This window comes from Pteropus medius, unplaced genomic scaffold (genome assembly GCF_902729225.1).
Source record: "Pteropus medius unplaced genomic scaffold, Ma_sr-lr_union100, whole genome shotgun sequence".
NCBI lineage: Eukaryota > Metazoa > Chordata > Mammalia > Chiroptera > Pteropodidae > Pteropus > Pteropus medius.
Window position 1 is genome coordinate 10,070,944 of NW_024350927.1, and position 26,371 is coordinate 10,097,314.

The following is a 26,371-nucleotide window of genomic DNA, read 5'->3' on the forward strand; positions in this document are numbered from 1 at the left end:
AGCAGCGCACGCAGCCAGCTCGCCACACCCATTACCAGCCGTGGGTGTGAAACCCGGGAGCGAGGCCGGCTGTGTCATAAAATGCAGGATCCGGAAGACCGGTCCTCTGCAATCCGGGCACACCCCAGCCTGTCCCCAGGATCACTGCTGTTCACGGGCGCGTGTCTCCTAACGTGTGCGGCGCACTCGCAACGGGTCATGCTCTGCAGAGTTAAGCCACTTGTGCATTTAACAGACAGCTTCCCATTCCATACATAAATGCTTAAAACTGGTACACGGGTTTGCACTGCGTAGATGTATTAGGTCGAATCGTGAAATGAATGATATCTGACCATTTTTGGCCTACAAAACCAGCAATTTCATAGGGTTCAACATGATGCCACCGTCCGCCCCTCTTGTGGAGGGTTCCCCCTTTTCACCATTATAAACAGTAGAGCAGCGAGCATCCTCGTGTGTTCTTTATGGAGTGTAAACATTTTACCCCAAACGGGTCACAGCCCTTTTCAGAGCATTTAGAAGAATCTAGAGGGTGGAGCCTCCCACCTGCCTGGGGACCCAGCGGGGAGGCACAGACACACACCCTTCCCTCAAATGAGTGGCCAGCTTTGGTCACTACGCCGGTCAGCACGGAGGCTGTGCTACAGGAGCGTAGCAAACAGGTCCACTCGGGAGACACGCGGGCCCTGATCCCTGCCGACCGGACGCCATGACCCCCGACGTCCTGGCCGTGCTCCGAACTTGTCCTCCACCGTGGTCTCACAGGTGTAGAAAACAGATTCAGAAATGTACTGAAATCAGAAACTCGTAGGAAGATTCTTATTAAGTTTTTTTCAGGAACGACTGGAGTGAAAAAAAATAAAAATAAAAAATAGCACCTGTTAAAACCCTGCACGTCACCAGGCGTGGCACAGGGCAGGGAACGCGCGCCGGTCACAGGCGCTTGCGGGCGGCCCGCTTCCCCCTCGGCTTCGTCGGGCGCTTGTAGATTCTGCCCGGGTCACAGCTGAGTCTGTGGGTGGTCTTCTTGTGGCAGGCAATGTGAACTAACTTTAGATTCTCTGAGGTAAAAAGCAGGCTGTAAAAATACTCCCAGTCTATTTCTCTTCCACTTCGATCTTCAATCGCTTCGGCCAGTGTGGGGACAATGGTGCGTTTCTTTTCTATTCTGCAAAGTGAGAGACGGTCATTTTCTGTTGTCAGCACCCCGCAGCCACGTGCCCTTAAACCACAGACGCAGTTAAAGTACAGTTTCCACTCAGCTGTAACTAAAACATTAAACAGCGTTTGGCTGCCTACGGGAAAAGACAAGTGGAAAATCGTTACGATTTCCAAAGGCACCGCACGGGGCAGCTCCCCAGAAGGAACAGGGTGGCGACAACGTGGAAAGGACCCACCGAGCTGTCAGCAGGATGAGCACGGGGGAGGGGCGCACCCTCGCAAACTCATCAGAGCGCCGTCCCTGAGCACGGCCACGGCTGCTGGGTCAGCTCTGCCTGGCGATGCCCGATGCAAGCAACTTGGCCAGCCTCGCTTTTAAAGTCTGGTACTTTTTTTAAATACTGAAAAGTACGTGGGAAAAAATGGGAGTCAGTCCAATTCCCGTCACAATTACTCACCGAAAACCACGTGGCTCACTTTTATCTCCGTGTCGATTACCAGAAAAGTGATGCGATAATACATGAACACGTTCGAAACAGAACCTTACAAATAAAGCTAAAGTCGCCACCGCCACCACCTTGAACCCTATTTCCTCTGTCCCTCCCCAGGCGTGATCGCTGCTAGGAGGTGGGCGCCTGCCTCTCCCATCCTGATCTTGTGCTTGCACACGCACGCACGTGTCCACGTGAAGGAGTTACGGTACCGCTGTGTGGAACCGTTTCCACTACGAAGTGTGAAGACCATGCGCTAACACGTGCAGGAGCTCATGGACTGACTCGCTGAATGAGAGATGTCACGGCGGGGAGGGCTGGTGGCAACGTGGGGGACCAAGCTGGCACAGACTCTTCTCCCCGACAGCACAGCGAAATACTGAGTGAAAGGACCTTTCTTTAAAAAAATACATGGTTGAGATCAAAAGGAAGGAGGGAAGCTCCGCAGCTGCCAGAAACAGAGAAATCGCCACTTGATCCACATGGGGAAGTGACACGCCAATGGCTCCCCAGGTCCTGATAGAAGCCCCAGGAGGAGGTGAGCCCGAGACCCCCTCACCGGCCATTACATGAGGAAGAGCAGCTGCAGGGCAGTCCAGGGCTTGGGTGGGGAGGAAAAGCCACTGTGCGAATTACCTGTTGCTGCACAGCGCCCCCCAAAACTCAGTGTTTCCCGTGCGTGGCGCTGTGCGCTGCTGGAGGGTTTGAGGGGGCTGACCCTTCTCCCATGGTGCCTTGCATCCTCCAAGAGGCCAGCTCAGGCCTCCTGGAGTGGCGACGGCCACGTTCAGAGAGGAAAAGGTGCAGCCTGCAAGGATTTCCCTCCGCTGGTATCCTGTCTGCCGGGGGCCCACAGTCAAGCCAGACTCGGCACTGGAGGATGGGGACACAAGGTGAGGACACCCGGACAGGGTGCCGTTGGTGTAACTGTCTTCCACGGTCACCCGGAAAACCGGGACCCTCGGCCTACCTCCCAGGCAGGCACACGGCACCACCTTACACTGCCACACGTGGGCTGGGACCCACAAGCAAGAAACTCACATGCAGTTGTTTCAGACAGAACCTCTGAAAACCCGGGCATCTGGCAGAACCAAATGCAAACCCGCTCTGCAAGGACAGTTTAGCAGGCAAGCCAGGGCGCCGAGGACGGGGACAGAAAACACCCCCCACCGAGGATGAGCTCGGAATCCGGACGGACAGACGGCGTGAGGAGCCGCACTGTGGCAGGCAGGGGCTGCGGCCAAGGTCAGTGCCCCGGGCCCGCCCACGCCAGGACACTGAGACGCACCACTGAAAGCCAGGGAGCTGTCCCCGGGGCCACCCTCACTCGTCCTGCGAGCGGCAGGGCTTAGGCATCGGGCACACGAGCCGCAGCACAGTGGTTCCCCTGGGGACGGACGCAGACGGGGTGGAGAGGGAGCCGGCCCGTGACCAGGCTGTCAGGCAGCGAGCCGTTTCGAGGGCATTTATCGCTGTCATTCACGTAAAACGGGCGAGGACATAATTATAGTCAGAGAAAGGCTCAGCGAAAGTAATGAACCGTTCCGTTTCTGTCCTCGTCAGAAGGAGCTGGTGTAGACGTGAAAACAAGACTTCTGCATGACCCCATCCACAGATGGGAGCAAGAGCTGAGAGAGGGGACGCGCGTAGGGTCATAGACGCGGACAGGATCTGGCCAGCTCCTGTCGGGGCCCGCAGCGCTGTGACGCCCGGTCATGTGGGCCAGGAGCAGGAGCACAGCGCTCTGGGCAGCCCCTTCCGCACCGCACGCCGGCGACGCCTTTGGGTCCATGACCCACGAGCCCGGCACGGGAGGCGCAAGCCCCGGGCGCCAGGCAGGGCGGGGCACACGTTCTCAGGCCGGCACTCACACGTGGTCCAGGTTCCAGGTGCTGAAGAGGACCCGGCTCTCCCGGTTCCCGTAGGGGTTGATGGAGTGTTTGGAGACACAGTCATCCATGTCGAAAGGACCCTGGGCCGAAAGATGACAGGAGAGGCCATGAGGTGAACCTCTTACCTGATGGCCTCGTAGCAAGACGTGCCACTTCAGCCGCCCTCTACAGCTCGGCAGGCCTGGGGACTCGCCAAAGCCCCGGTACCATCGGCAGCCGAGGCTGGACCACACCGGACACATCTCCGAAGTGAAGGCTGGGAAAGAGGCGAGGGCGGTGGCCGTCCTCACAGAGGCCACTGGCTCCGGGCCCCTAGGCCCATGGGTCCCGGCCCCAGAGGTGGTGGCGCCTGTGGGGAGTGCTGCCCCTGTGACTTGATCAGGCGTCCCAGAGGAGCCCGCGGCATCCGCCTGCAAAGCTCAGAACGCTGCTTCCGGCCACTGCCACCCACCAGGGAGTCGAGCTTAGCTGGTACCTGAAGTGTTGCATCCAGCCACAAACCCCACAGTCCCTGTGGTCATCTAGAAAGCTTGCCCAGGGGAACAGAATGCTTTTCTGAGACGCCTGAGCGGTCCTCTTATCAATCCACCCAGGGGAACGTCACTCTCCTCTGACACCAAGGTCAGATCTCTGAGGGCACCTGTGTCCCCCCACCCCCATCGGCAGCGATGTCCCCGGCCAGCAACAGGAGTGTCACCTGGGAACTCATCAGAGACGCAGGTTCTCAGACCCGTCCAGACTGCTGGACAGAAGCCCTGGGTGGGCCCAGCAGCCTTCCGACAGCCCTCAAAGGACTCGCTGCCACTGGCCGGCCGCCCTGCCCTCTCTGTGAGTGGGAGCTGACGCCCGGAGGCCACCCGCCCTCACGAAGCCTCGCCCGGCGGGCCGAGGGCAGGGTGTGCTCCCCGCCCCCACGGGAAGGCAGGCTCGGCGGGCACCCGGCTGACTCAGGGTGAAGGGCGCGCAGCTCACCTGGCAGGAGAACCAGCCCTCCGGCGTGCAGAGCCGGCCGTCTGCCCTCGCGCCCCTGTCGAAATAGCCGCCGTTGTACTGTGCAGCTCTGAGCTTCTGGCCCATGGCGTCCACGACCCGCACATACTCCTCCCGGGCCTCTGCGCCCACCGCGGGGGCGTGACAGCTCACCTTGGGGACACCAAAGATGTGGCTGAACGCCCGTGCATGACGCCCTAAACCGCAGTCGGGCTCCCAGTCCGATGAGGCCACGGCCCTCAGGGATCGGGGTCCCAGCAAAGCCCTGTGCCCGGGGACTCTGGGTTTGCAGGCCGTGGCCGTCCAACCCTGGGGAGTGTCTCTGGGCCCGTGAGATGCAGCGTGGGTCACAGTCCGGCAGGTAACGGATTTGAGCCCCGGGCACCTGCCCCACGCCGCACCCCGCCTCCCCCGCCCCCATGTGCCCCTGGCGCTGGCCACTGCTGTCCAGGAGAGGACAGGACGTGGGCAGGTGAGGAAGCAGCACCACATCGCGCCACCCACCCACCTCCCCTGCTGCCCACTCGAGCGCGGGGGACACGCGCACCCATGGGTGCGCCCAGCCATGCTGAGTGACCGGGCAGAGGCGAGAGACGCCGTCCGTCCATGAGTGGCCCAGGTCCAGTGGGAGCGACAGGGCTGCGCAGGGCGCCACAGTGCAGAGGGCTGGCGTCCGGCAGCTGCGGGAGATGTCCTGGAGGGGGCGGGGCTTACTCAGGACAGGTCGCATCCCTGGTGAACCACCCGACAGGTGACATGGGGACTGTCAGTTCCGCTCCAACCCGACAATTGTGGGGGAATTGCACACGCAATAGAACCGGACAAAAGCTGCTCGCTGTAGGCACTGGCCACACCAAAGGGTGGCAGTGGGCTGGACCCCAGCACCCCGTTCTGTGGGGCTGGAGGGCACAGGCTACCGTGCCTGAGAAGCGCCGGAAGCTCAGCCTGCAGCACGCGCTCCGGGGTGGCGCTCCAGTCCCCAAGCCGAGCCGGCTGCCTGAACCCGCCCGCGTGCCTGCCGCAGCACGGCCTACCTCCCGCAGGTAGCTCCGGATCCGGCTCTCGCAGCTGTATCTCAGGTAGCCGGACTTGCTCCTAAACCGGGACTCCAGACCTGGCAGGAGAAGACAAGACGCCTGCAGCCCGGCCACAGGGGCCAGGGCGTGGGGACCGAGGAAGGTTCTGGCAGTGCCGTGCCCGCCGCCGCTGGTTCTGGCCTGTCCGGTGGGACTCTGTGGTCCACCAGTATGGAGGGGCTCACACGCCACCCGGGGGCTTCTGCCTGGTAGCAGCTCAAGCCGCGTCTTCTAAGAGGGCTGCAGTCTCTTAGGGCTGCCTCCAACTGGCTACACAGGCCAGTCTGAAGGCAGAAGCCACCCCAGTGTCCCTCGACGGATGAGCACATAAAACGTGGTCCATCCACACAGCAGAATATCGTTCAGCCTTAAAAAGGAAGCACAGTCTGACACCCGCTACAACGTGGATGGACCTCGAGAACGTAACGCTCAGTGACACAAGCCAGTCACAAAAAGACCAACGCTAAGATTCTACTTCCAAGAGGTCCCCGGAGGAGTCAGATTCACAGAGACAGAGGTGGGAGGGCGGGTGCCGGGGGCTGGCGGAGGGGCTGGGGAGTGAGTGCTTCACGGGGACAGAGCTGCAGTTCGGAAAGATGGAGACGGTGGTGGTGACGGTTGCACGACAGTGTGACGTAGTGAATGCCACCGAGCCGCGTGCCAGCGACGGTCAGGATGGGAACTGTATGTGACGTGCTCTGCCACCCAGCTAGGTGGCTCAGAGTGCTAGGCAAGCCCCTCATCTGGGGAGCCCTCATCCAGGAACTGAAGTAGAATCCGGTCTCCCCCAGGTGTCTGGCTCTGAGAAGGCCCCCACCCCGGCTCCCTCAAGCCCCGAATCCGCGAGGCACCTTCAAACCAAGGCGGGTCCTCGGCCCTGGTCTCGGCGCTGCTGTTCTCGCTGACAGTGTGCAGCAGATCGGCCAGGAGCTTCTGCCTCAGTGGGGCCCGCTCGTCCGAGAGCAGCTGCCGGGCCGCCTGGATGAGCCCCGCATGCGGCTTGTGGAACACGCTGAGGAAGCTGCTGATGTCACTCACATCTGCCACCAGAAGCGGGACAAACAGAAAAGCCGTCAGTCCTTGGAGCACCGCCCGGGGAAGACACGGTGATGCGGGGACAGCTGGCGGCAGGTGGCGAGGGCTCCATGTCTACCCCGCCTCCCTCGGGGACCTGCCAAACCTCAGCGCTGTCCCCACACCAACGAGCCCGGTCCCCTGGGCCTTGAGCCTGGCGCCCGCCCCTCGGGGCGGGGGGAGGACGGACTGGAAAGGCAGGGGACGTGCTTCGGGAAACAGAAGCGCCCCACGCAGGCGGCCGCCTTCCTGCTGGGTCTCCTCTCCTTCCGCATCGCCAGGTGTCTGGACCCCCGTGAGCCCTCACTCTCAGGAGCCTCAGTCTCTTTACTGCCACCTCCTGCAGCCTTTCCACACACGCACAGAAGCGCCAAGCCCCCGAGCAAGCACTCAGGACCAAGTGTGGCCGTCACCCAGGCCTTGCAGCTTCGCACACGCGGAATCAGCACGCCCCGAGCACTGTGGCCCACGCGGCCGGCCCGGGGACCCTGGGCCGCTGTGTGCGGACATCAACACAACCCGCCCTACAGGACCGCAGCAACTGACGCTCACAGGTGGACACCCTCAGGCCCCCTGGTGATCGGGCCCCTAGTGAAAAGTTCTCAAACTTACGGCCAAAAGCACAGCATGAAAGAAAAAAAAGGACAAACTGGCCTTCTTCAAAATTAAAAACTGGTGCTTCACGAAAAACCTTCTCTCTCGATGAGAATAAGAGCTACAGAGTAGGAGAAAATACAAACGAGTCTGGCCAAAGACTCACATGCAGAACATATTAACAAGAAAACCATCAAACCTCAACGTTAAGAAAATAATTAGAAAACGGACAAAAAACAAGAGGAGACATTTCACCACAGAGGATACTGTCCTGCGCTGAATAACGACACTGTGGTCAGTGACAGACACGCCCAGCGCGACGGTGTCCCCCAGGGCCTGAGTGCACGCGGCGATGTCTGCAGGATGACACGGCCTAACGATGCACTTCTCAGGCTGTATCCACCTCGGTAAGTGGCGTGTGACTGTATGCAGATTACAAATGATCCCATGAAAAGGTCAACACCCTTAGCCTACAGGGAAATGCACATTAAGACATAAGGAGACTCCACTGCCACGCGACCCTCAGGGTCGCTACAATGAAGACAGAGCGCGGACAGCTGGAAGGGCTCAGAGACGCCCCGCCCCTCGCGTGGTGCTGGGACCATTTCTTTGCTTCTTTTTTGTAACAACTGTGTCGAGATTTAATTTCCATTCATTACAATCCACCCAGATACAACGTACAACTCAGTGGGTCTTAGTTCCTCAGAGCTGTGCAACCGCCTCCACATTCAATGTTAGAACATTTTCATCGCCTCCAAAAGCAACCCTGTCCCACCTACCCCCCAACCCCACCCAGCCCTAAAACTAGCACTGGCCTACGCTCCGTCTCTACACACCTGCCTGTGCTGGACTTTTCATACGGTGCAATCCTACGTGGCCTTTTGTGACTGGCTCCCTTCACTGAAGTGACGTTTTACGGGTCACTCATGCTGTAATGGGTGTCAGGACTTCACTCCTGGTCATGGTCAAGGTCCAATAACATCGCTGGGTTTGGACACGCTTTGCTTTGTTTACCCATTTGTTCATCGATGGACATCTGGGCGGTTTCCACTTTTTGGCCGTTAGGAATCAAGCTGCTGTGAGCATTCACCTAGAAGCTACTGTGTGCATGTGTCCACTTCTCTTGGGTACATACATGTATGCCTAAGGGCTGCTGGGTCGCCTGGTGGTTGTTTCATAGTCATAGGAACCACAGACTGTCCCCATAGTGGCTGCACCATCTTACACCCCACCGGCGACGCACGAGGGCCCTGCTCCCCACAGCCCTCCAGCTTCCCTGCCACCCTCCAAGGTCCCTGACACTTACAGCCCTGCCAGCTCTGGCCCTTGGTGAGCAGCACGAGCTCCGTGTTGTCAGGGACGCTCCAGAAGTAATCTCCAGTCAGCTCCGTGCCATCTTCGTAGAGGCACAGGCAGGAGCCAGGAACAGGCAGCTGGGGACAAGGGAGAGGAGCAAGCAGGGCAGGATGCTTACTTACTGCGCGTCAGGCGGGCCCACCCTTGTAGCGACATCAGCTCTTCCCACCTGGAGCCCACACAGAGAACGAGAACAAACTATAGTTTAAAGCACGGGTCCCCAACTTTCCGGTCGCAGACCAGTACTGGTCTGGTCTGTGGCCTGTTAGGAACCAGACCGCACGGCAAGAGGTGAGCGAGCGAAGCTTCATCTGTATGTGCAGCCGCTCCCTGGCGCTAGCATCACCGCCTCAGCTTCCACCTCACATCCTCAGGCGTGAGAGTCTCATAAGGGTCCCTGGTGCCACAAAGGTCGGGGACCGCTAGTTGAAAGAATCATGCTCGAGATGCTGTCCGTGCACTAAAGCAGGGCAAACACCTCACACAGCACAGGTGTCCACAGAATCGGTGCCTAGGAACGTGGACACCTGCTGCAAGTCGTTCTAAGATGCAAAAAGCACACAGAAATGGACACGCAGCAGTCACTGCTCTGGGGGTGCGCCGCACAGACCCTTTCAAAAGGGGCCCTTCAAGGGCACTCCACATCCAAGCCTGTTTCCAGAAATGACACCACTGCTACCGCTAGGCCTGTGAATGCGCCGCCTGACAGGTGTCAGGACACACCCGCTACCTGCACCCCTGGCTCCTCCGCACTGATGGGCAAGAACACCTTACTGAGCATGACTCATTGCCTGTCCGCGGAAGGGAGGCCGGCACTCAGACTGTCCTGGCGTGGCTCTCTTGCTCGGCACTGGTGTTTTATAAATTTTTATAGCAGCTCCACCCCCTCCCCATGCAACATGGTACACACCCCGCAGGCCCAAGCCCCTGCAAGGGAACAAACAAATACAGTAATGGCTGAAATCCCACCACAGCGGTGCTGCCAGGCCTTTAGAGGCCCCTGAGCCCAGCCCCTTCATTTTACACAGGGGAACTGAGTCTCAGCAGGCCACCAGCTGTGTCCTAACATGCAGCGAGTCTGGGTCCCTGCATCGCAGGCCAGAGCAGTCTGATCCTCGGGGTCAGAAGAAAGACAGTGTTGTCCCTAAATCCCCCACAAACGCTGCGCTCTCAACGGGGCAAGAAGTCCCCGACTCAAGGGGTCTCGAGAGACTAATGGCGATGAAATGGCGAGTCCCAGCAGCCCTTCCGCCACCTCACACAGCCCCCTGGTTTTGAAGCTGAAAAGCAGCACCTCTCATCCTCCTAAGTTTCTCCCAAGCGGGCGAGCACTGAGCACGGGACAGAAGCTTCCCCGACGCCATGTGCTGAGACGTGGCGCCTCCGCTGAGCAGCGGGAGGCCCGGAAGTCCGAGGGTTCAAATTCCGCCCGCTCTGCAGCACCCCGTGCGCCCTCCGAGGCTGCGGTCGGGCCATGTCTGTGGAATGAGGGCGTTCGCACCCGATGCACAGGGTTTAGCCGCGGACCGACCCCCTGACAGCCCACGACAGAGACGCCACGGTGCCGGCCAGGGGCATCCCCCGTGGTCCCGCTCGGGTTCTCCGCCTCGGGGGAGATGTGGACAGTCCCCGCCTCACGGGGCATCCGTCAGAACTCGGGGACACACTGAGCTCCCAGTGCTGACGGCGAAAGACGACGGGTCAGCACTGTCGCAGGCCGCCCGGAGCCTCCGGGCAAGCTCGCCCCGCCGCCCCTGTCGGCGGCCCGGGGCCCGCAAGTGGAGGCACAGCGCCCCCGGCCCGGCCCCCGGCCCCCGGCACTGGCGGCACCTGCAAGAGGAGGCACCCCTTCCGCAGCACCTCCTGGCAGCTCCTCCCCGCCACCCCAAACTTCTTCTGGCTGTGCAGGGCGCGCAGCTTGAACGTCTTGGGCTTCCGGGACACCGCAGACATCCTCAGGGCCTTCGGCGCCTCCGGCCGCACCTGCTTGGCGGGCCGCTCAGGCGCGTCCTCACCCCGGCTGCGGGGACCGGCTCCGGCGGGACTCCGCGGGGGGACGAAGGCCGCGCGCCGCCCGCGGAAACTCCATCACCCAGAAGGCCCGGGGCAGCGGAGGCGCGGCCTCTCCTCGTGCGCAGGCGCCGCCTGCCCCATCCCCGAAACTCCATTACCCAGAAGGCCCGGGGCAGCGGAGGCGCGGCCCCGCCTTGTGCGCAGGCGCGACGGGGGCAGAACGGGTTCGCGCAGGCGCGGAGGCCGGCCCGGCCCGGGCTGGTTGTCATGAGAGCAGTGGCCGCGGCCCCGGCGCTGGGCGTAGGCGGCCGCGGCTGCTCCTCCGCAGCCACAGCCGCTGCGACTCGGGAGTGCGGGCCCGTCAGGGGCGGCGGAGGCGGCGCCACCTGAGCTCAGCCACAGGCGCGTTGCTGCCGAGGGTCGGCGGAGGGCCCTGGGGGTCGTGAGGGCGCCGAGGTGCGGGCGGCCTTCTGTCCTGACAGGTACCCTGCTGGCTGGGAGCGCCGGGCTGGGGGCGCAGAGCAGATCGCGGGCGCGCGGCGCGGGCTTGCGGGCAGCGGGGCCGGAGTGCCGCGGGGTCCGACCGCGGTGGGCGCCCGGGGCTGGAGGGTGGGGGGGTCCGGCGCGCTGGGTCCGGGGCGGGCGCTGCCTGCGCGCTGCGTCACAGCCCCCACCGGCCCCTGCCGTCGCCTCCCCTCCGCTCCTTGGGTTTAGCGTCAGATACTATTCTCGTGTCCGCACTTCTCTGTTCTGGACGCACAGCTCATGGTGACCCAGAGCTCCATGACTGGCTAAAATGAGTGAAGAATGCGCCTCTGCTCCGCACAGGTTCTATTCGCATCCACTTCTTTGGTTATTTTGTATCTTTTCGATTCCAGTTATTCTGAGAGGTACTTCCAATTCTCCAGATTAATTGGCCAAAAACCATTTAATCGTGTAACATTTATCTTTTCTTGGAAGAAACATGGAAACAAGTTTTGTCTGCTATTCTAGTAGCGGATGTTCATAAGTTGCTAAATTGTTTCAACTTAACATAGATGTTGATACATATTGCAGAGCAGACTTCCTGGGAGGAACCCAGAGTTACCTTTTTCTGTGCAGAACTGGGCTGTGCGCTTAGGGAGCAGGGGGAGCCTGGGCGGCTCTGACACACGCTGGTGCTGAGGGCGGCTGTGCCAGAGGGCAGTGGGGGTCCGGCAGGCTGATAATCGAACACTCCGCAGACCTTTGGTTCTCCCCGAAGGTTAATGGAGGTTTTTATAGAGCCTGACAGTAGCAGCCTTTACTGCCACGCCAGTATCTCATGTGACACTAGAAGGTTCACATGAAGGGGATTTTAGGGTACAAGGTAGAAAGGCTTTTGGAAGAGGGCGGCCAGAATGGAATCCTTTTCAGACCCCCAAACTGAGGTGGCAGCATTGCCTCTTAAGCGCCCCGGCACTTCTCCCATGCTCCCAAGATGCCAGTGCTTTGCTTCAAGTTAATCGAGGCAACATGGCATAATGAGGCTACATCCTCTATGTGGGTTAAAAGGGCCCATTTCTAAGTCTTAGTGCTACAGCAGAGGATATTGGTCAAGATCACAAACTCTGGCACCTGACCGCCTGACCAGCTGAGAACACACCCTGTCTGCGTGGCTGGCTAGCTAGATGCCCCTGGCATGGGCCTCTCTGTCTGTCCCTCAGTTTCTTTGTTTCTAAAGTTGGGGGACCGCAAAGCCTGTGTCCGACTTGTTGCGAAGGTGTGACTGTGTGCTGAGGACAGTCCCCGGCACTGGGGAAGCGCTCTCAAGGCTGTGTCCGCCTGCAGTCGCAAGGTTCAGGGCACGTGTTGGGCAGTGTGCGTGGTATTTCAAATCTTTAGAAGTTCAAGATCAATGATCACGTTCAGCTGAGAATATTTAATAGGTACCTATTATTTTCAAGGTAGGGTGGGAAGTAGCAGGCCCTGCTCTTAAAGATGATCGCAGAACTGGGGAGTTCAAGGCAGAGCGGTGTTAGTTTGAGCTTTAGGACGTTTAGGCTGTAACATTCACAACAGGCTGGAACAGCAAATTGGGGCAGGACACAGAGTCGCCCTTCAGCCCTGGACAGAAAGCCCATCAAGGGTTCTTGAGTTAGGACGTGGATGGCGGTGGCCCAGGCTGGCCTTGAGAGTGGTTCATTGGGCAGGAGCGTAGGGCGAGTGGGCAGTTGTCTAGAGAGGACGGTGGGATAGAGAAGAGGGGCCGTTTTCAAACACGGATCCAAAGGCGGGACCAAGAGACTTGGCCCTCAATGGGTGAGGAAGGGGAGATGCAGAAATGGATGGAGAGGAAGATGTGCCAAGGTCAAGGGAACAGGAAGTCAGCTGAGAGCCTGAGCGTAAGGAAGGAGCCGCAGGCTCTGCGAGGCCCAATTCCGTTCCTGTGCAGGGTGCTGGGAACGCGGTGGGGCTGTGCAGCGTGCTGAGTGTTACAGCGCACGCGCATGTTGCCGGCGCCAGCTTTTCATTATTTTCTGGGTTAGCTTAGTTTTCCTCTACTGTGTTGTGACATCCTGCAGTGAGCTTTGTGTAAAAAAATAGCTAGGACCTTTAATAATGGCTTATGTTTCTTTTAACGCTTGGTTCATACGCTCCAAGAAACATTAACAGCTGCCAGGCAGTAATTAACCTGTAGACGTGGTGTTCAGGTTCTCCACAAAAGCAAAAGAAAGATCTAGATCACGCATCGAGAATGTTAAAGTGAGCGAAATTCCATGGGGATATGTTTACATGGTACCTAGTACTGAGAATTTCAAGTCATAGTATGTCCAACTGCAGAGAACTTTCTGGAGAGTTCTTGGTCTTCTCTTTTACGGAGGACTGTCTTGGCTGCAGACACTTACGCCTTGCCCAGGCTGGTTCACTGGAGAGGAGCCTGGGTGACTTCTCAGCTGGAAGGTGACCAACCAGAAGTCCATATGTAGCCCGAGCTTTACATGCGGCTGAACCTGCAGCTCACGAGGCACCTGTGCCCCTCTCGGCACGACTTCCCCACGTCGCCCACTCTCCGGCTGGACCTCCAGTGGAGGCCTCGGGCAGCCCCTGCAGAAATTGTCCTGCAGCCCAGGTCCCAGCGGGAAGGAAGCTTGTCTTTCCCGGCAGCCCCAGCAAAGTTCTGGGGTTGAGTGGCATTGGTCCAGTTAGGGTCCTGTTCTCATGTCCCCATCCCTGAACGAGCTACCGAGGAGAGATGTGGAACTCACAGAAGGACCAGGCCCGGGACACGTAGCCGCCACTGGCAGGGAGCAGAGGACTGCAGCGTGGGGTGAGCAGCCCACAGATCGGGAGTGGGGAGGGCGGAGCATCAAGGAAAATTGGGATCGAGGTGCCGTCTTCAGACCAGGTGAGGACGGATGCCAGCAGGCAAAAGTGTACACCGCACGTCCGCCTCAAAACAGTGATATGTAGCTGCGAACACAGTCCAGTTCACTGAAAAATCATGGCATAAAAAACGTCACTCATCCCACATGTAAACACCTCCTGGGAGGCGGTCGCTCAGCCAGGCCCCAGGTCCTCGTCTCTGCGCTCGGCACTCCGTCTGCAGCTCGGCTGTCCTGTCTCCGAGTGTGCAGTTTCATTTAGCAGGGATTACTCTGCTGGAGGTTAAAAAGCCTCTTTTTCTCCTTTAGTTTTATATAACTTACTAACTTACTGGTTGTATTAGTTTCTTAACTAAGAAAAAAAAAACAACTTTGTATTTGCATTTTTGTACAAAGTACCCCAAAACTAAGTGACTTAAGACAACAGAAACTTATTCTAAAGGCTAGAATTCCGAAATCCAGGTGCGGGCAGGGCCGTGCTCCCTCAGAGGCTCTAGGGAAGGGTCTGCCTGCCTCTGCCAGCTTCTGGTGCTTTCCAGCAATCCTTGGCGTCCCTGGCTTGTGGGCATCTCACGCCATGCTGTCCCATGGCCTGCTCCCTGTCCGCGTGTGTATCCGTGTCTCTTTTCTTGTAAGGACACCAGTCATTGGTGTAGGGCCCACCCGATTCCACCGCGACCTCACCTTAACTTTGTGTTTACAGAGACCCTGTTTCTAAATTAGATCACGTTCACAGGAGGACTTCAGCATCTTTTGGGGGAACACGGTTCAACCCACGACGCTGTCAAACTTCGCGGACATATATTTGGGAAAAGTCAAGATAACTTAAACGATACCGTAAGTGGAATTAGAGCCTTCTGTGAAAAGCACTTACCAAAAAACTGGACTTTTTCAAAGGGAAAACTCCGAATGCACTGCAGATCACGTCGCGTGTTAGTAGGACGTGAACTAACACTTTTAATGTGATGATATTGTTGTAACATGCTCTGACTCCTTTATTTTAAAGACTCGTTTCCTGCTCTTAGAAACAGGCCCAGTGAACAGAATGCCCCACAAAATCGGATTCGTCGTCGTCAGCTCGTCTGGACACGAGGATGGCTTCAGTGCCCGGGAACTGATGATCCACGCCCCGACCGTCAGCGGGTGGCGGTCACCAAGGTGGGCCAAGCAAGGGGGCTGTGGGCGGGGGCGGCACAGGTTTTGAAGGGCAGGTGGGCACCTTCGTTCTAAGCATCTTCTTGTAACTCAGTTGTCAGTGGTGCTGTGGGGTCCCCTGTCTAGTTACGTCAGAGATCGGTGTTTTCCTTCAGCTTATGTTTTTAAAGGAAATTCGTTAGGTCTTTGTCCTTCATGACGTTGATTTAAGAAACGTGCAGATACAGAAGAGGGGACAGTGCCCCCCGGAGTTGAGCCGCGCCCCCAAGAGTCCACAGGCCCTCGCGCTGTCATCCGTGCTGCGCGTGGGGGGTGTGTCTGCGGCTTCTGTGTCACCTGTGCCTCTGCGGTTCAGCTTTGCGTCTCACTGCTCTTATGTAACATGAAGTATGGACCAAGAGAGTCTCTTCTGAGTTTGTCTCCAGCATGTGCACGCTTTTTGCCCAAGTCACGTAACGCTGGTGCGTGTTTTCCTGGACCTTTCAGTCACCTCCTGAGACGGCGTCGTCCCCCGGCAGGGGCGGAGGCAGAGCTGGTGAGCAGCCTGGGCGCCTGGCGGGCCTCGTGCGCTGCCGGTGGCGAGCAGTCCTTCGAGGCTGGCTCTCCCACGGGTCCTGTCACCTCCTCAGCGTCCCTCCTCATGACTCGTTTTCCAAGTCTGGGTAGAAGGTGTCATTCATCCCCAGCTCGCACACGTAAATACGTACGACATTCTAATTTCCGTGCCGAGCTCGTGACTCATTTCTATTCACTTGTATTGCTGAAAAGTTGAATATAAATCCCATTTAAAATTAAAAGGTATTTTCCTTTTGGGGTTCTCGAAAGTACCCAGCAAACCAGACCCCGTTCTGGACACTCCAAGAAATGAAACGAGCAGGGCGGGTGGGGGCGGGGAGCCCCTTTATTGCTGACGAAGCCAGTACTGGGACAAGGGCTTTATCTGCAGGCGAATAAGAGTCCCAGCGCTGAGCCAGCTCTGGCCACTCGCCTGCCCAGCCGGGGCAGCCTTCCAGGTCAGCCCGGCTGGGGGACAGGAGAGACACACCCAGGCGGCCGCGTCAGCACGCCGGTGCAGTCCCCAGCCTCCAATCAGCACCGTGTCTCCTACCACTGGGCCAGGGGCAAAGGCAGTGCCCCCCGCCCCCATTCCCCTTCAGCAGAGACCGTCGACGTTAACGCCTCTTGTCCCATGTGCGTGAGAGGGGTTGGAGGCACTTAAAACAGGCACGGGCACCTCGTTGGCGACATGTCTAGAAGTGACGTACGTGATGCCTTTGTGCTCTGACTTGGCGCGGTGCATTTCACTCAGAGCGGACACCCTCGGGTCAGCAGTGAGCCTCGGCCACCCCACGGGAAAGGAGACACATGCCGTCCGTCCCCACACAGGCTCACGCGAGGTTTGCCGGGGGTCTCCTGACCAATACAGCGTTCCCTGAGGTCAGGCACGTGGCAGGAAGGCGAAGGACGGCACCCTCGAACCTGGTCCCCAAGAGGCTGGGGCTCTGGGCGGGTTAGAGGCCCTGGTGGATGCAGCGGCGGAGGTGGGCATGGCTCCTCGCCTGCACACCAGGCGGTCCCTGTGGAGCCCTGGGCCACCTAGGGGTTGGGACAGCCTGACCCCAAGGCCCAGAGCCTTGGGGCACCAGTGTCATCTTGCCAGACTTTCACTCAAGAAGAAACCCAGAGCCATTCAGGAAGAAACAAGTGTGTGTGCGGGGGTCAGTACCGCCCACGGTCTCTGCCATCACGGGTGTCTTGGGTGTGTTCCTGCAGGCAAGGGGGACGATCTGCATCCCTTCAGCCGATCCCTTTCTGTCCTTGCCCCTCATCTCTGTCCCCCGAGGGTCGGCGTGCTGTGCATGCACGTGGTGTGACGCTGGTGCTTACTGCCCAGCAGTGAGCCAGCGGGAGCCGTATGGGGAGGAGGCCTGCTCGTCCCGTCAAAGCTGAAGGACAGGCATGGGCCCCTGGGTGAGTGACGTGGCCACCACTAAGGCGAGTGAGCTGGGGGAGGAGGAGACTGGCTGGGGGCCCGGGGGTCAGGAGCTTTTCTCTGTGTCATGTCTTAGTGCATTTTGGGTGTCTGCGTGGAGGTGGCAAGTCGCCAGCTAGATGCTGGGTTGGGACGCGGGTGGTGTTTGGTGGGGTTCCGTGAGACGCAGGTGACGTGTAAAGCCGTGTTGCTGGTGGGACCCCGTGGCATGTGTGGGGAGAGAAAGGAGCCCGGAACGCAGCGCGGGCACATTCGAGGCTGGACGGGGGAGGGAGCCCTGCAGGAGGAGGAGGGCCAGGAGGGGCAGTCACATGGGCCGAGCGGAGTCACACTTGGTGTCATGGGGGCCTGGGGAGCCTTCAAGGAGTGACCTGTGGCAGTGTGGGGCAGCAGCTGCCCTGGGGACGTCATGAGCCAGCTGCCATGGTGACAGCAGATGGCTCCTGCATGACATGAGGCTGGCCGAGGAGGGCGGCTGCCGGACAGGCTGGGGCAGGTCGTTTATGGGGGGAATGCCACACTGGGGGCTCCGGTGTGCGTGCTGATGGCAGCGTGCTGCAGAGAGGGGCCGCCGGGGCCGCTGGCTGCCTCGCAGCTCAGCTGCTGGTGGGGCCGGGGAGCCAGCAGGATTTGCGTCACCTTGGGGAAGCCCCTCTGAGTGCCCCCACTTGCCCAGTGCTGTGTGGGCCTCTGGGAGGGGAGGTCGCAGGCGAGATGTGAGCGACAGTGGCCAGTGGGCAGGAACTCGGAAGGGACACAGGGTTGCTGAGCGCGCTGACGGCCGTGACGCTGGCGGTGGCAGGCCCTTTCCCAACTGCTCCGCCCTCCGGCGCGCCTCCTGCTCTTGATGCCCTCTGTGCCGCCGTACCTGAACCCACAGCTCGCCAGCTCAGCGTGTGCGGTCGCCGCTGCCTTCGAGGACAGGCACAGGCGCTATGTGGCTGCCGTCATGGCCACACACGGTGGAGTGGAGGCCTCGCCGGCGCTGTGGCCCTCTCCCGCCTCTCACTTAGAGTTTAACATGCGGTGTCACTGCTGAGATCAGACCCTCTGGTCTGGATAGTCGTGGGCCTGACACCAGACCGTGGAGCACGCATGGTGGCCCTCGTCGAGTGCTGATGGCTGCTGGTGACTCGGGGCTTGGGGGTCCAGAAGTCAGCGTTCCCTGCGGCGTGTAGGTCCCTGGGGGCCATCCTTTGCTCTGTCTTGTCCAGTCTCCCAGCCTCTTAAGATCAATGTGTTTCTCTCTGATAAACGACAGTTTCATGTCGAACCGCTTCCCAGCTGCCACTGGGGGCTAAGCAGGTCAGATCACGTCCTAACTCCGAGCTCCAGGCCCGGCTGGAAATCTGAGAGACCAGGGGTCCCGTCACCCATGAACCGTAGCTTTGCGGGTGCTGGCAGAGTGGGTGCACATCGGGACACCTCCATAGTAACCGTGTCAAAAAGCAAACATGTTTGTTTTCAGGTTTTGCCAGTTTCCGCAGGAAATCGTCCTTCAGATGGTGGAGCGGTGTCGCATCCGGAAGCTGCAGCTGCTGGCTCACCAGTACCTGATTTCCAGCAAGGTCGAGTTCTACATCAGCGACAGCCTGCCCGAGTATTTCATGCCGTATCAAGCCGAGCGGTTCCGAAGACTCGGGTGAGGAGGGGGGTTTCGACGTACGGCGGTGACATCGGCCTCGGAGCCACTGCACACCCCGCACCGCCCTGGCTGGTCCGTGTCGCGGGCGTGTGTGTGGCCCGAGGTGACGCGGCTTCCTGACACCCACCCCGTGTTGACAGCCACGCCGCCGTTTTTTATTCAGCTCCCGCCCCCCGCTCCTCAGAGGTGAACTGGCCCGAGAGGACCGTTAGAATTCGACTTCTGGCTTTTTTCCTGGGTTTTCTTTCCAGCCCTGACTTGCATCTTAACCTCGTGCAGGGGGTCGAGGGCCCGAGGGCAGCTCCCCGGAGCGGGCACGTCCCTGCCTGTGCAGGCTTCAGCTGTGCTCTCCCTTGCAGCTACGTCTCTCTCTGTGACAACGAGAAGACGGGCTGCAAAGCCCGGGAGCTGAAGTCGGTGTATGTGGACGCGGTGGGTCAGTTCCTCAAACTGGTCCTTCACCAGAACCACGCCAACAAATACAACGTGTACAATCAGGTAAGGCCGCGCGCCGTCCCCACGCTTCGCAGAGGCGTGTTCAAAACCTTCGAAGACGGTGCCTTCCGGAGGGACGCCGAGCTCTCCGGGAGCAGCCGCAGGGCTGGCGCGGACGGTGCACCCCGGGGCGTGGCCGGCGAGGTGAAGGGGACTGAGCTGTGCGCGGGGTGCACCCGGCAGGGCTCGCAGGGGCGCGGGAGGGTGACTCGTCCCTCTTCCCTCTGCCACTGCTGCGTGTGCTCACCAAGGACACTGGTTCCGGTTCCGTCGTGGTTCAGCCACAGCGATTCTGGGAGCAGCGGGGTGGAGGGGGGCGGGCTCAGGCGAGAAGACTGACTTAGACCAGGCGTGCGAATTTAGGGTTTCATTTCGTTGTCTGAGTTGCCAAGACCGTGTAGGTGTGACCCCGTAGCTAACTCAAGCAGATGGGTCATTGTGAGACTGTGTTAAAATGACCAGTTTTTAGCTATTATTGTTTTCTGGTCCTTTAAACGTTAAAACAGCCACTTGGTTCAGCATTAGAATATTAACACATCATTTGTAATAACCACACTTAATAATTCTGTACGTTAGCATGACATTTTACAGTTAATGCATTTTGACGTACCACATCCCATTTGATGATGGGCCAGCAGTTCGTTGTAAGGGCGTTACGTATTGCCCGCATCTTATCCTTAATTTCTGTCGATTTGCTTTTCCTTAGGTTGCTTTGGTTGCGATAAACATCATTGGAGACCCTGCAGATTTCAGTGATGAAAGCAATATTGTAAGTTTGGAAAGTTTCACTCCTAAAGAAGAGAATTTATTTCTGGTGGGAGGGGGCCTTTATTTTTGTCACAAAAAAAGTATCATCTTAAAAATCGTTGTAAAATGGGCTTTGTTTTACTCACGAATTGAGGCCATCCCTCCAAAAGACTAGGGTCATCGACGCTGCCAACATCTTTATACCAAGACGTCTCCCCCTAAGGCTGCTTGCCATTGCCTCTCAGAGACTGAGCAGACCTTTTTGTTCCCAAAGGCCTCTAGAAAGAAGCTGATCGACCATTATATAGGGCACAACTCAGAGGACCCCGCGCTGGAAGGGACCTGCACCGGGTAGGAGCCCCACCCTGAGGCATTCGACTCCTGTGGCTCCTCAGATTCGCGGAAGCGCGTGTCACCTCGAAGGGCGCCTAATCCCAGGGCCTCCGCAGGCAGCTTAGCGCGGTCAGCCAGGGGTGAGGCTGTCTTAGATACGCTCCGAGATTAAGGTCACTGTTTTGTTCAGCACGTCTTCATTTGTTGTTCTTCAGAGGCGACTTCATTTCTTGAGCATGCAGGTGTTACTAGAAAGTTCCTGAAATGCGTTTGGAAGAGATCTCCCCAGCCATCCCTTGATAGTTATCCGCACAGGCACGTGCACAAGTAATAACTAAAGGTATTAACTGACCCACATTGTCAGCTACTAGAGACTTTATTTCACGTCTTCTTTAAAACTGTAAGGTAGCGAGAACTCCGTGCCCTGTTCATTTGCGTGCACAGTGCTGACCGATCCCTCTCCATGTGCCTCCGTCCCCTGCCTCCTGCCACGGCCACGTTCGGGGGCTCGGTGGGCAGGGAGGGGCAAGCTAAGGAGTTAAGTTCGCATGGCCCTTGGCACCCTGTGTCCCTGGGGCACCTCTGTGGGATGGAGAGCACCCTCAGCACCTGCCCACTGTCATTAAAGCAGGAGGACCCCGCTGCGGAGGTGCCGGTCTGAGAGGGGTCAGGATGATGCCCAGCCCCCTTCTCTGACCTTCGCTTCCCAAAGAGGGGAAAGGTAGGACGCTGCGGTGTCAGCAGAGGCCCGGGCGGGCCCGCAGCCTCCAACGCACTCCACTCCCGCTGCGTGGAGTCAGAGTCGCAGGCCTGATGCTGTGGCCTCTGCCTCCACCGCTCCCGGCTTGCGCAGTGCAGACCGAGACTCTGCGCTCGCTCAGGGGCCGGCCACGCCGACGTGCCCGCGGACGGTGCGCCTGGCTCCCAGCCGAGGCCCCGTCCCCTGTCCCTGCAGGCCTGCCCTTTGGGAGTGCCCCTTGGCCTGAGGGGACGGGCAATGTCCATCATCAGAACTTGTGAGAAAAGCCATTTGCCTCACCTGCACCAGCGCCCCACCCCCACCCCCACCTAGGCCCTGCCTGTGCCCCCTGGAGGGTCAGCCGCCTGCTCACCTCCGGCGGTGGGGGTGGGGGGTCGGACGCTTTGGGGACAAGCGCTGAGCAGAGGTGCTCACCCACTTCTGACAGTGTGTCACTGTGACGGCACCGCCGCCCTGCTGTGGGGCAGGGACAGCCAAGCGCACCGACAGCTCGGTGTCTCCGGTGAAGGTCGTTTAGGTTGTGTCCATTGCTGTCAGAGTCAGTTCTCTGTGCGGTGGGCCAGGGGGTGGCCGACTGCAGGCTGCCTGTCCCGCCCCATCGCACGGGGCTCCCGGAAGCAGGGGCGTCCCCGAGAGGCTGTGAGTGCCAAGGCCATGTGGTGCTGGACGTGGCATCCCGCAGTTCCCGCGAGGGCGGCCTGTGGAAAGTGGGGAGACCTGCTGTGTCGGGCGATCACCTGGGGTCCTGATGCGGATATCCCGTGACGTCACTTTTCTCTGTGGGACTTTCACAGTGAAATGAAGACTTTGTTTTCATCTCTGGGACTTCAGGGCAAAGTGACTTGGACTTGAGTGTGGTCTGCATTTTGGTAAAAGGTGATCTTGTAGGTCTCGTAGGTGCAGTAGGACACGTCACTGTGTAGTCATCTGGAGGACACGTCACTGTGTAGTCATCGTGGAGACAGAGGGATATCATTCGAGGCTGCCCAAGCTGCCCTGGCCACCGCGGCTGGTGTCGCTGCTTGGGGCCAACTGCCTGCATTCAGAGGGGTAGTGCGTGCGTGGTGGTGTGTGGGAGTGCTGGTCATTGGAAAGGTGACGTGGCCCCATGTCCTGTTTGAGTTTGTTAGTGTACAAGTTTACCAAGCGACTTCTCATGGCAAATAACAGTGTAATTAAAACCTAACTCTGAATAAAGACATCCACGTTGAGCTACCACGTGGCTCCCTCCCTCCCAGGAGCTGGTGGAGCAGGTAGGGCGATGCCAAATCCTGCCCCGTTAACACCTTGCTGCGTAGCTAGGCCGGTGTCCCGTCCTGATGCTGGGCCCAGAGGAGCGCCAGGGCTGCCGTAGACCTCGAAGGGGAGGACGGGGTGAGGCTTAATCAGCCGGGGCCCGGCCCGGTACCTAAAGGGTCATTTATTCCCGGAACGCTTTCTCTGGTTACCTGCAGACTCGGTGCTGCATGACAGTGTTTGACACTTTGGGGTATAGTTTAGTAGAAGCGAATCTTTAGTGTTTGTGTCGCAGTTTCCGTGGCACAGGTGTGAACGCCTAGACTCCCCTTGGCCCGCCAAAGCGCACTCTTTGGGGTGAGGCTCAGTTGCCATTGGTTTGGGGTCTGTTTTTCCCCATCTACAAGTGATTCGCATACACGTCATGTCCCCTGTGCCCAGCACAGCACCTGGCACAGTCTGCGCTCCGAGTAGGTGTGCAGTGACTGAACGAGTGCATGTGGCCGTGACCCCTACGCGCGGTGAGACAGGGCTCGGGGGCACAGCTGTGGAGTTGGGCACCCGCTCGCACTGACGAGCCACATGGCCTCAGCCGGCATCCGGCTGTCGCTGTCCAGCACGGTAGCCCCACGTAGACAGGGATACCTCTGAAACGTCCGTGTTTCTCTTTCAGGAAATCCGACTACATCTCTCCACTGGATGACTTGGCTTTTGACATGTACCAGGACCCCGAAGTCGCTCAGATCATACGCAGATTGGATGAGAGGAAGCGGGAGGCCGTGCAGGAGGAGCACTACGACTACGCCAAGAAGCTGAAGCAGGCCATCGCCGACCTGCAGAAGGTACTGCCGCGGGGGCGGCCTCTGCGGCCCGCGCCAGATCCTCACGCCGCCCCTGCCGCCCCTCTCCCCACGGCCGGCCCACGCCAGATCCTCAGGCTGCCCCCATCACCCCTCTCCCCGCGGCCGGCCTGTGCTAGATCGTCGCCCGCCGCCCCCCATCCGTGGCAGGCCTGTTAGTCTCGTTAAGGGAGCGGGTTATTGGGAGTCTTGGAGCTCGGCGTGGGGTCAGAGAGCTAAGCAAGCAGTCGTGGCCTGTGAGCGCCTGAGTGAGCTCGTGGCGCAGCCTCCTCAGCCTCCCTTCAGACGTCACCTCCAGGCGCCACGTTGCCGTCAGAACGATAACAGCACACCAGACACCAGAGAAGTTTTAAACGTTGCCGCGACCTCAGCAAGCAGCGTGCGCTTTGCAGGGAGTGTGGCCCGCCCTCCGCCTCCTGCGCCGTCCCCCAGGGTGACGCACAGGCGGCCGTCTCCCTGTCGCTCAGGCGTCACCTTCGCCCTTACCTTCGCCCTTGGGCGGGTTGGCCCTGTGGGAAACAAACGCTGCGCTGCTGTGCCCCAGGTCGGCGAGCGGCTCGGCAGGTACGAGGTGGAGAAGCGCCGGGCCGCGGAGGAGGAGGACTACGACCTGGCCAAGGAGAAGCAGCAGCAGATGGCGCAGTTCCGCAGCAGGGTGTACGAGCAGCTGCAGCTGCACAGCCTGCTGGACGCCGAGCTGGTGGGTGCGCGGGCCCCCGGCTGCAGGTGGGGGGCCCGGAGCCCATGAGCACTGGGCGTGCTCACAGAGCTGGGGGCATGGGGGCCGTACGACCTCGCCCAGCTTGGGTCCCAGTCCCGCTCGCCAGCTGCAGCCCCGCGCGCCCGCGTCAGGGAGCGCTGGCCCTGCCGTGCTCCTGCCGGACTCACGGTACAGGGCAGGAAGTCGGGCACGGGGGAGGTCTCTGTTCGGCTGCTGTCCCCAGAGTCACAGTTCCTCGCCTGTGACAAGGACGTGCCCCGGGGAGAGCGGAGGGAGATACCCCCGGTGGCAGTGGCTGGTGGAGAACGCGCTTCACGGGGCGTGTGGCCTCCGTCGTCATTCCCCACTGGGCAGGTGGCATACTCCCACGTTACAGGCCAACGGCCAGGCCCAGGGCCACAGGCGGCGTGGCTGAGCGTGTGGACTCTGGAGCTGACTGCCAGAGTCCAGGTCCATGCCCCGCCCCCCTGGCTCTGTGGCCTCAGACTAATTCCTTAGCCACTCGGTGCCTCAGTTTCCCTTGCCCGTTTACCAGGAGGGTAAGAATGGTGAGGATTAAATGAGATGCTCTGTCTAACGCGCCTTTAGCCCAGCGCCCTCGCTCGCAGTGATGCTGCGGTGACACGGCGCCCTGCTTCTGCGGGCGTGACAGCAGTGCCGGGTGTTGCTCACGGGTCCCGGGCCCGGCCGCACGGGTGCGCCTCCCCGCTGCAGTGCCTGCTGCACAAGTGCTCGCTGACACTAGCCTGTCTGTGTCGCTGTGCAGTCCACGCAGTGACCTGCAGATGCAGGCGAGGGGACGTGGAGTGACTGCGGGACCGTGGTGCGATGGCCAGTCTACCTGCCCACGCACCGGCCCACAGGGCCGTGAGGCGGGTGGGTCTGCTGCGGCCGTGGCATTGGGAGTGAGTGTCCCTTTCTTCTGCAGATGCGACGGCCTCTTGCTCTGCCTCTCCAGCCCCTCATTCGTTCTGGCAGTCCCCGTCACCAGCAGCCAGCGCGCTCCCCACCGCAGGGGGACAGAGTGACGGAGAACCGGCCTGCAGAGCCTTTCCTCCCGGACCAGCTCTCGGCGCAGCCTCCAGACGCTTCTCCGCAGCACCGCACCGCAGACCAGTCCCCGCCCGCCCCGCACCCGCGACTCAGGACCCGCGTAGGTGGCTCGGTTTCGGGTCTTGTGCGTTTTATTAGCACATCTGCAGGGGGGCGCATAGTGCTGGCTGCTATCCCAGGCGAGGGGTGTATTCAGGTTCAGAACAGACAAACCCCTTCCTGTCTTGCCTTCCGGGAGAGGCAGGTAAATGTCGAAGCCAGGACGTGGTGGCGTAAGTGACCGGCACGCAGTCACGCCTCCTGCGGGCCCTGTCCGCAGCCTGACGTGCCAGGCCCCCACGCGCTCCGGCCCCCATCCGCCGGTGGTCTGGGCCACGCAGATCTCCCTGAGCCTCTGCTCCCCACACATATAGACATGCAGACATCTGCTCGGAGGGTGGTTACGTGTCTGACGTGACATCACCTCAGAGCACCTCAGTACCGGCCGTGTGGCTGCCGTGCCCGGTAGGGCCGCCTGCGTGGTGAGCAGCAAGGAGCCCGGCTCCCACCGGGGTTTACTGGCTGTGTGACTGGAAACTCAAGTCCACGTGGGCCTCAGGGCTGGTCTGATGTCGTCGGAAGCTCGGTTTCTGCCTATCTTTTAACCCCGTTCGTCGTGGTCCCGAGTCACCCTGGGACTGGCAGCTGTCACATGGCCCTCCGCTTCAGGTCTGAGGGGAGAACACATCCCATTCTAAGCAAAAGTCCCCGAGTTAACGCTAATTAGCTCGGCCTCAGTCACAACGCAGTTTCTGCTGACGCGCGGCCGTGCGCCCAGTGAGCCGTGGGGCGGAAGGCAGGACGCCCGGTGGACACAGGCACATGCCTGCTGCAGCCAGAGGCCTGAGCAAGCGAGAGAGGACCACTGCTGCCACGGCCACCCCACGGCACGCCTCCGCGCGTCACCGCCACGTCGCCGGTGACGTCTCGTTTGTGACCTGATGGTTAGAAGTTATAATCAATACTTCACTTTAAAAACATTCTAGTTTCTCCTCTTTTAGTATCGGTCTTGTTTTACAACTATGAGCAAACGTTACATCGTGAGAAACTTAATCTCACGTGGGACACGCACTCAATCTCTAGTCGTCCCAGCAAGTGTTAAGTGTGAATAAACGGTGATCCTCGTCTGTCCAGCGTCACCGTGGCACTGACCTCTGAGACGACGCAGGAACCACTCTTTCCACCCGGTCACCCGAAAGCTGGCTATGTGTTTACTGCTCCTGTGTCTCTGTGTCCCACGGAGTGCCAGCCATGAGGGCGGGGTCCACCTGCCCCGCGCTCTGCTGGGGCACGAGGGCCTGGCACGGTCCGTGCGGTCGGCGTCAGCTGAGGGAACGGGGCACGGG

The 26,371-nt window shown here is 59.8% G+C and overlaps 2 protein-coding genes across 13 annotated transcripts in view; one reads left to right on the forward strand and one right to left on the reverse strand.

The window, feature by feature from the left end:
- Positions 1 to 274: 274 nt before the first annotated feature.
- DFFB (DNA fragmentation factor subunit beta) lies at positions 275 to 10,747 on the reverse strand. The gene is made up of 7 exons (XM_039842384.1): positions 10,462 to 10,747; positions 8,582 to 8,708; positions 6,459 to 6,647; positions 5,566 to 5,645; positions 4,514 to 4,684; positions 3,521 to 3,621; positions 275 to 1,165 (listed from the first exon to the last, which is right to left on the reverse strand). Exons 1-7 carry the CDS (start codon positions 10,582 to 10,584, stop codon positions 931 to 933), a joined length of 1,026 nt encoding a protein of 341 aa, XP_039698318.1. The 5' UTR covers positions 10,585 to 10,747; the 3' UTR covers positions 275 to 930.
- Positions 10,748 to 10,874: 127 nt separating this feature from the next.
- CEP104 (centrosomal protein 104) overlaps positions 10,875 to 26,371 on the forward strand; it is a 35,602-nt gene continuing 20,105 nt past the window's right edge. For 3 of the 12 annotated variants that reach the window (XR_005648561.1, XM_039842371.1, XM_039842382.1), the window contains exons 1-10: positions 10,876 to 11,126; positions 14,692 to 14,825; positions 15,014 to 15,146; positions 18,605 to 18,778; positions 19,141 to 19,279; positions 19,983 to 20,045; positions 20,298 to 20,374; positions 23,026 to 23,194; positions 23,757 to 23,912; positions 24,862 to 25,086. Coding sequence is in view for 11 of the 12 variants with exons in the window: in XM_039842371.1 (XP_039698305.1) it covers positions 15,034 to 15,146; positions 18,605 to 18,778; positions 19,141 to 19,279; positions 19,983 to 20,045; positions 20,298 to 20,374; positions 23,026 to 23,194; positions 23,757 to 23,912; positions 24,862 to 25,086 (1,116 nt within the window). In the remaining variant the exon portion in view is untranslated. Of the gene's footprint in view, positions 11,127 to 11,406; positions 11,505 to 14,691; positions 14,921 to 15,013; positions 15,147 to 18,604; positions 18,779 to 19,140; positions 19,280 to 19,982; positions 20,046 to 20,297; positions 20,375 to 23,025; positions 23,195 to 23,756; positions 23,913 to 24,861; positions 25,087 to 26,371 lie in introns of all 12 variants that reach the window. The other 9 variants (XM_039842373.1, XM_039842372.1, XM_039842377.1 and 6 more) reach the window with 9 other exon arrangements.

Coding starts and splice junctions, on each gene's coding strand:
- DFFB (XM_039842384.1), bottom strand. CDS start 10,584: ATGTCTGCGGTGTCCCGGAAGCCCAAGACGTTCAAGCTGCGCGCCCTG. Junction 5,646..6,458: donor GGACCCGCCTTGGTTTGAAG/GTGCCTCGCGGA, acceptor TTCTCCTGCCAG/GTCTGGAGTCCCGGTTTAGG. Junction 3,622..4,513: donor AGGGCTGGTTCTCCTGCCAG/GTGAGCTGCGCG, acceptor CTTTCGGCCCAG/GGTCCTTTCGACATGGATGA.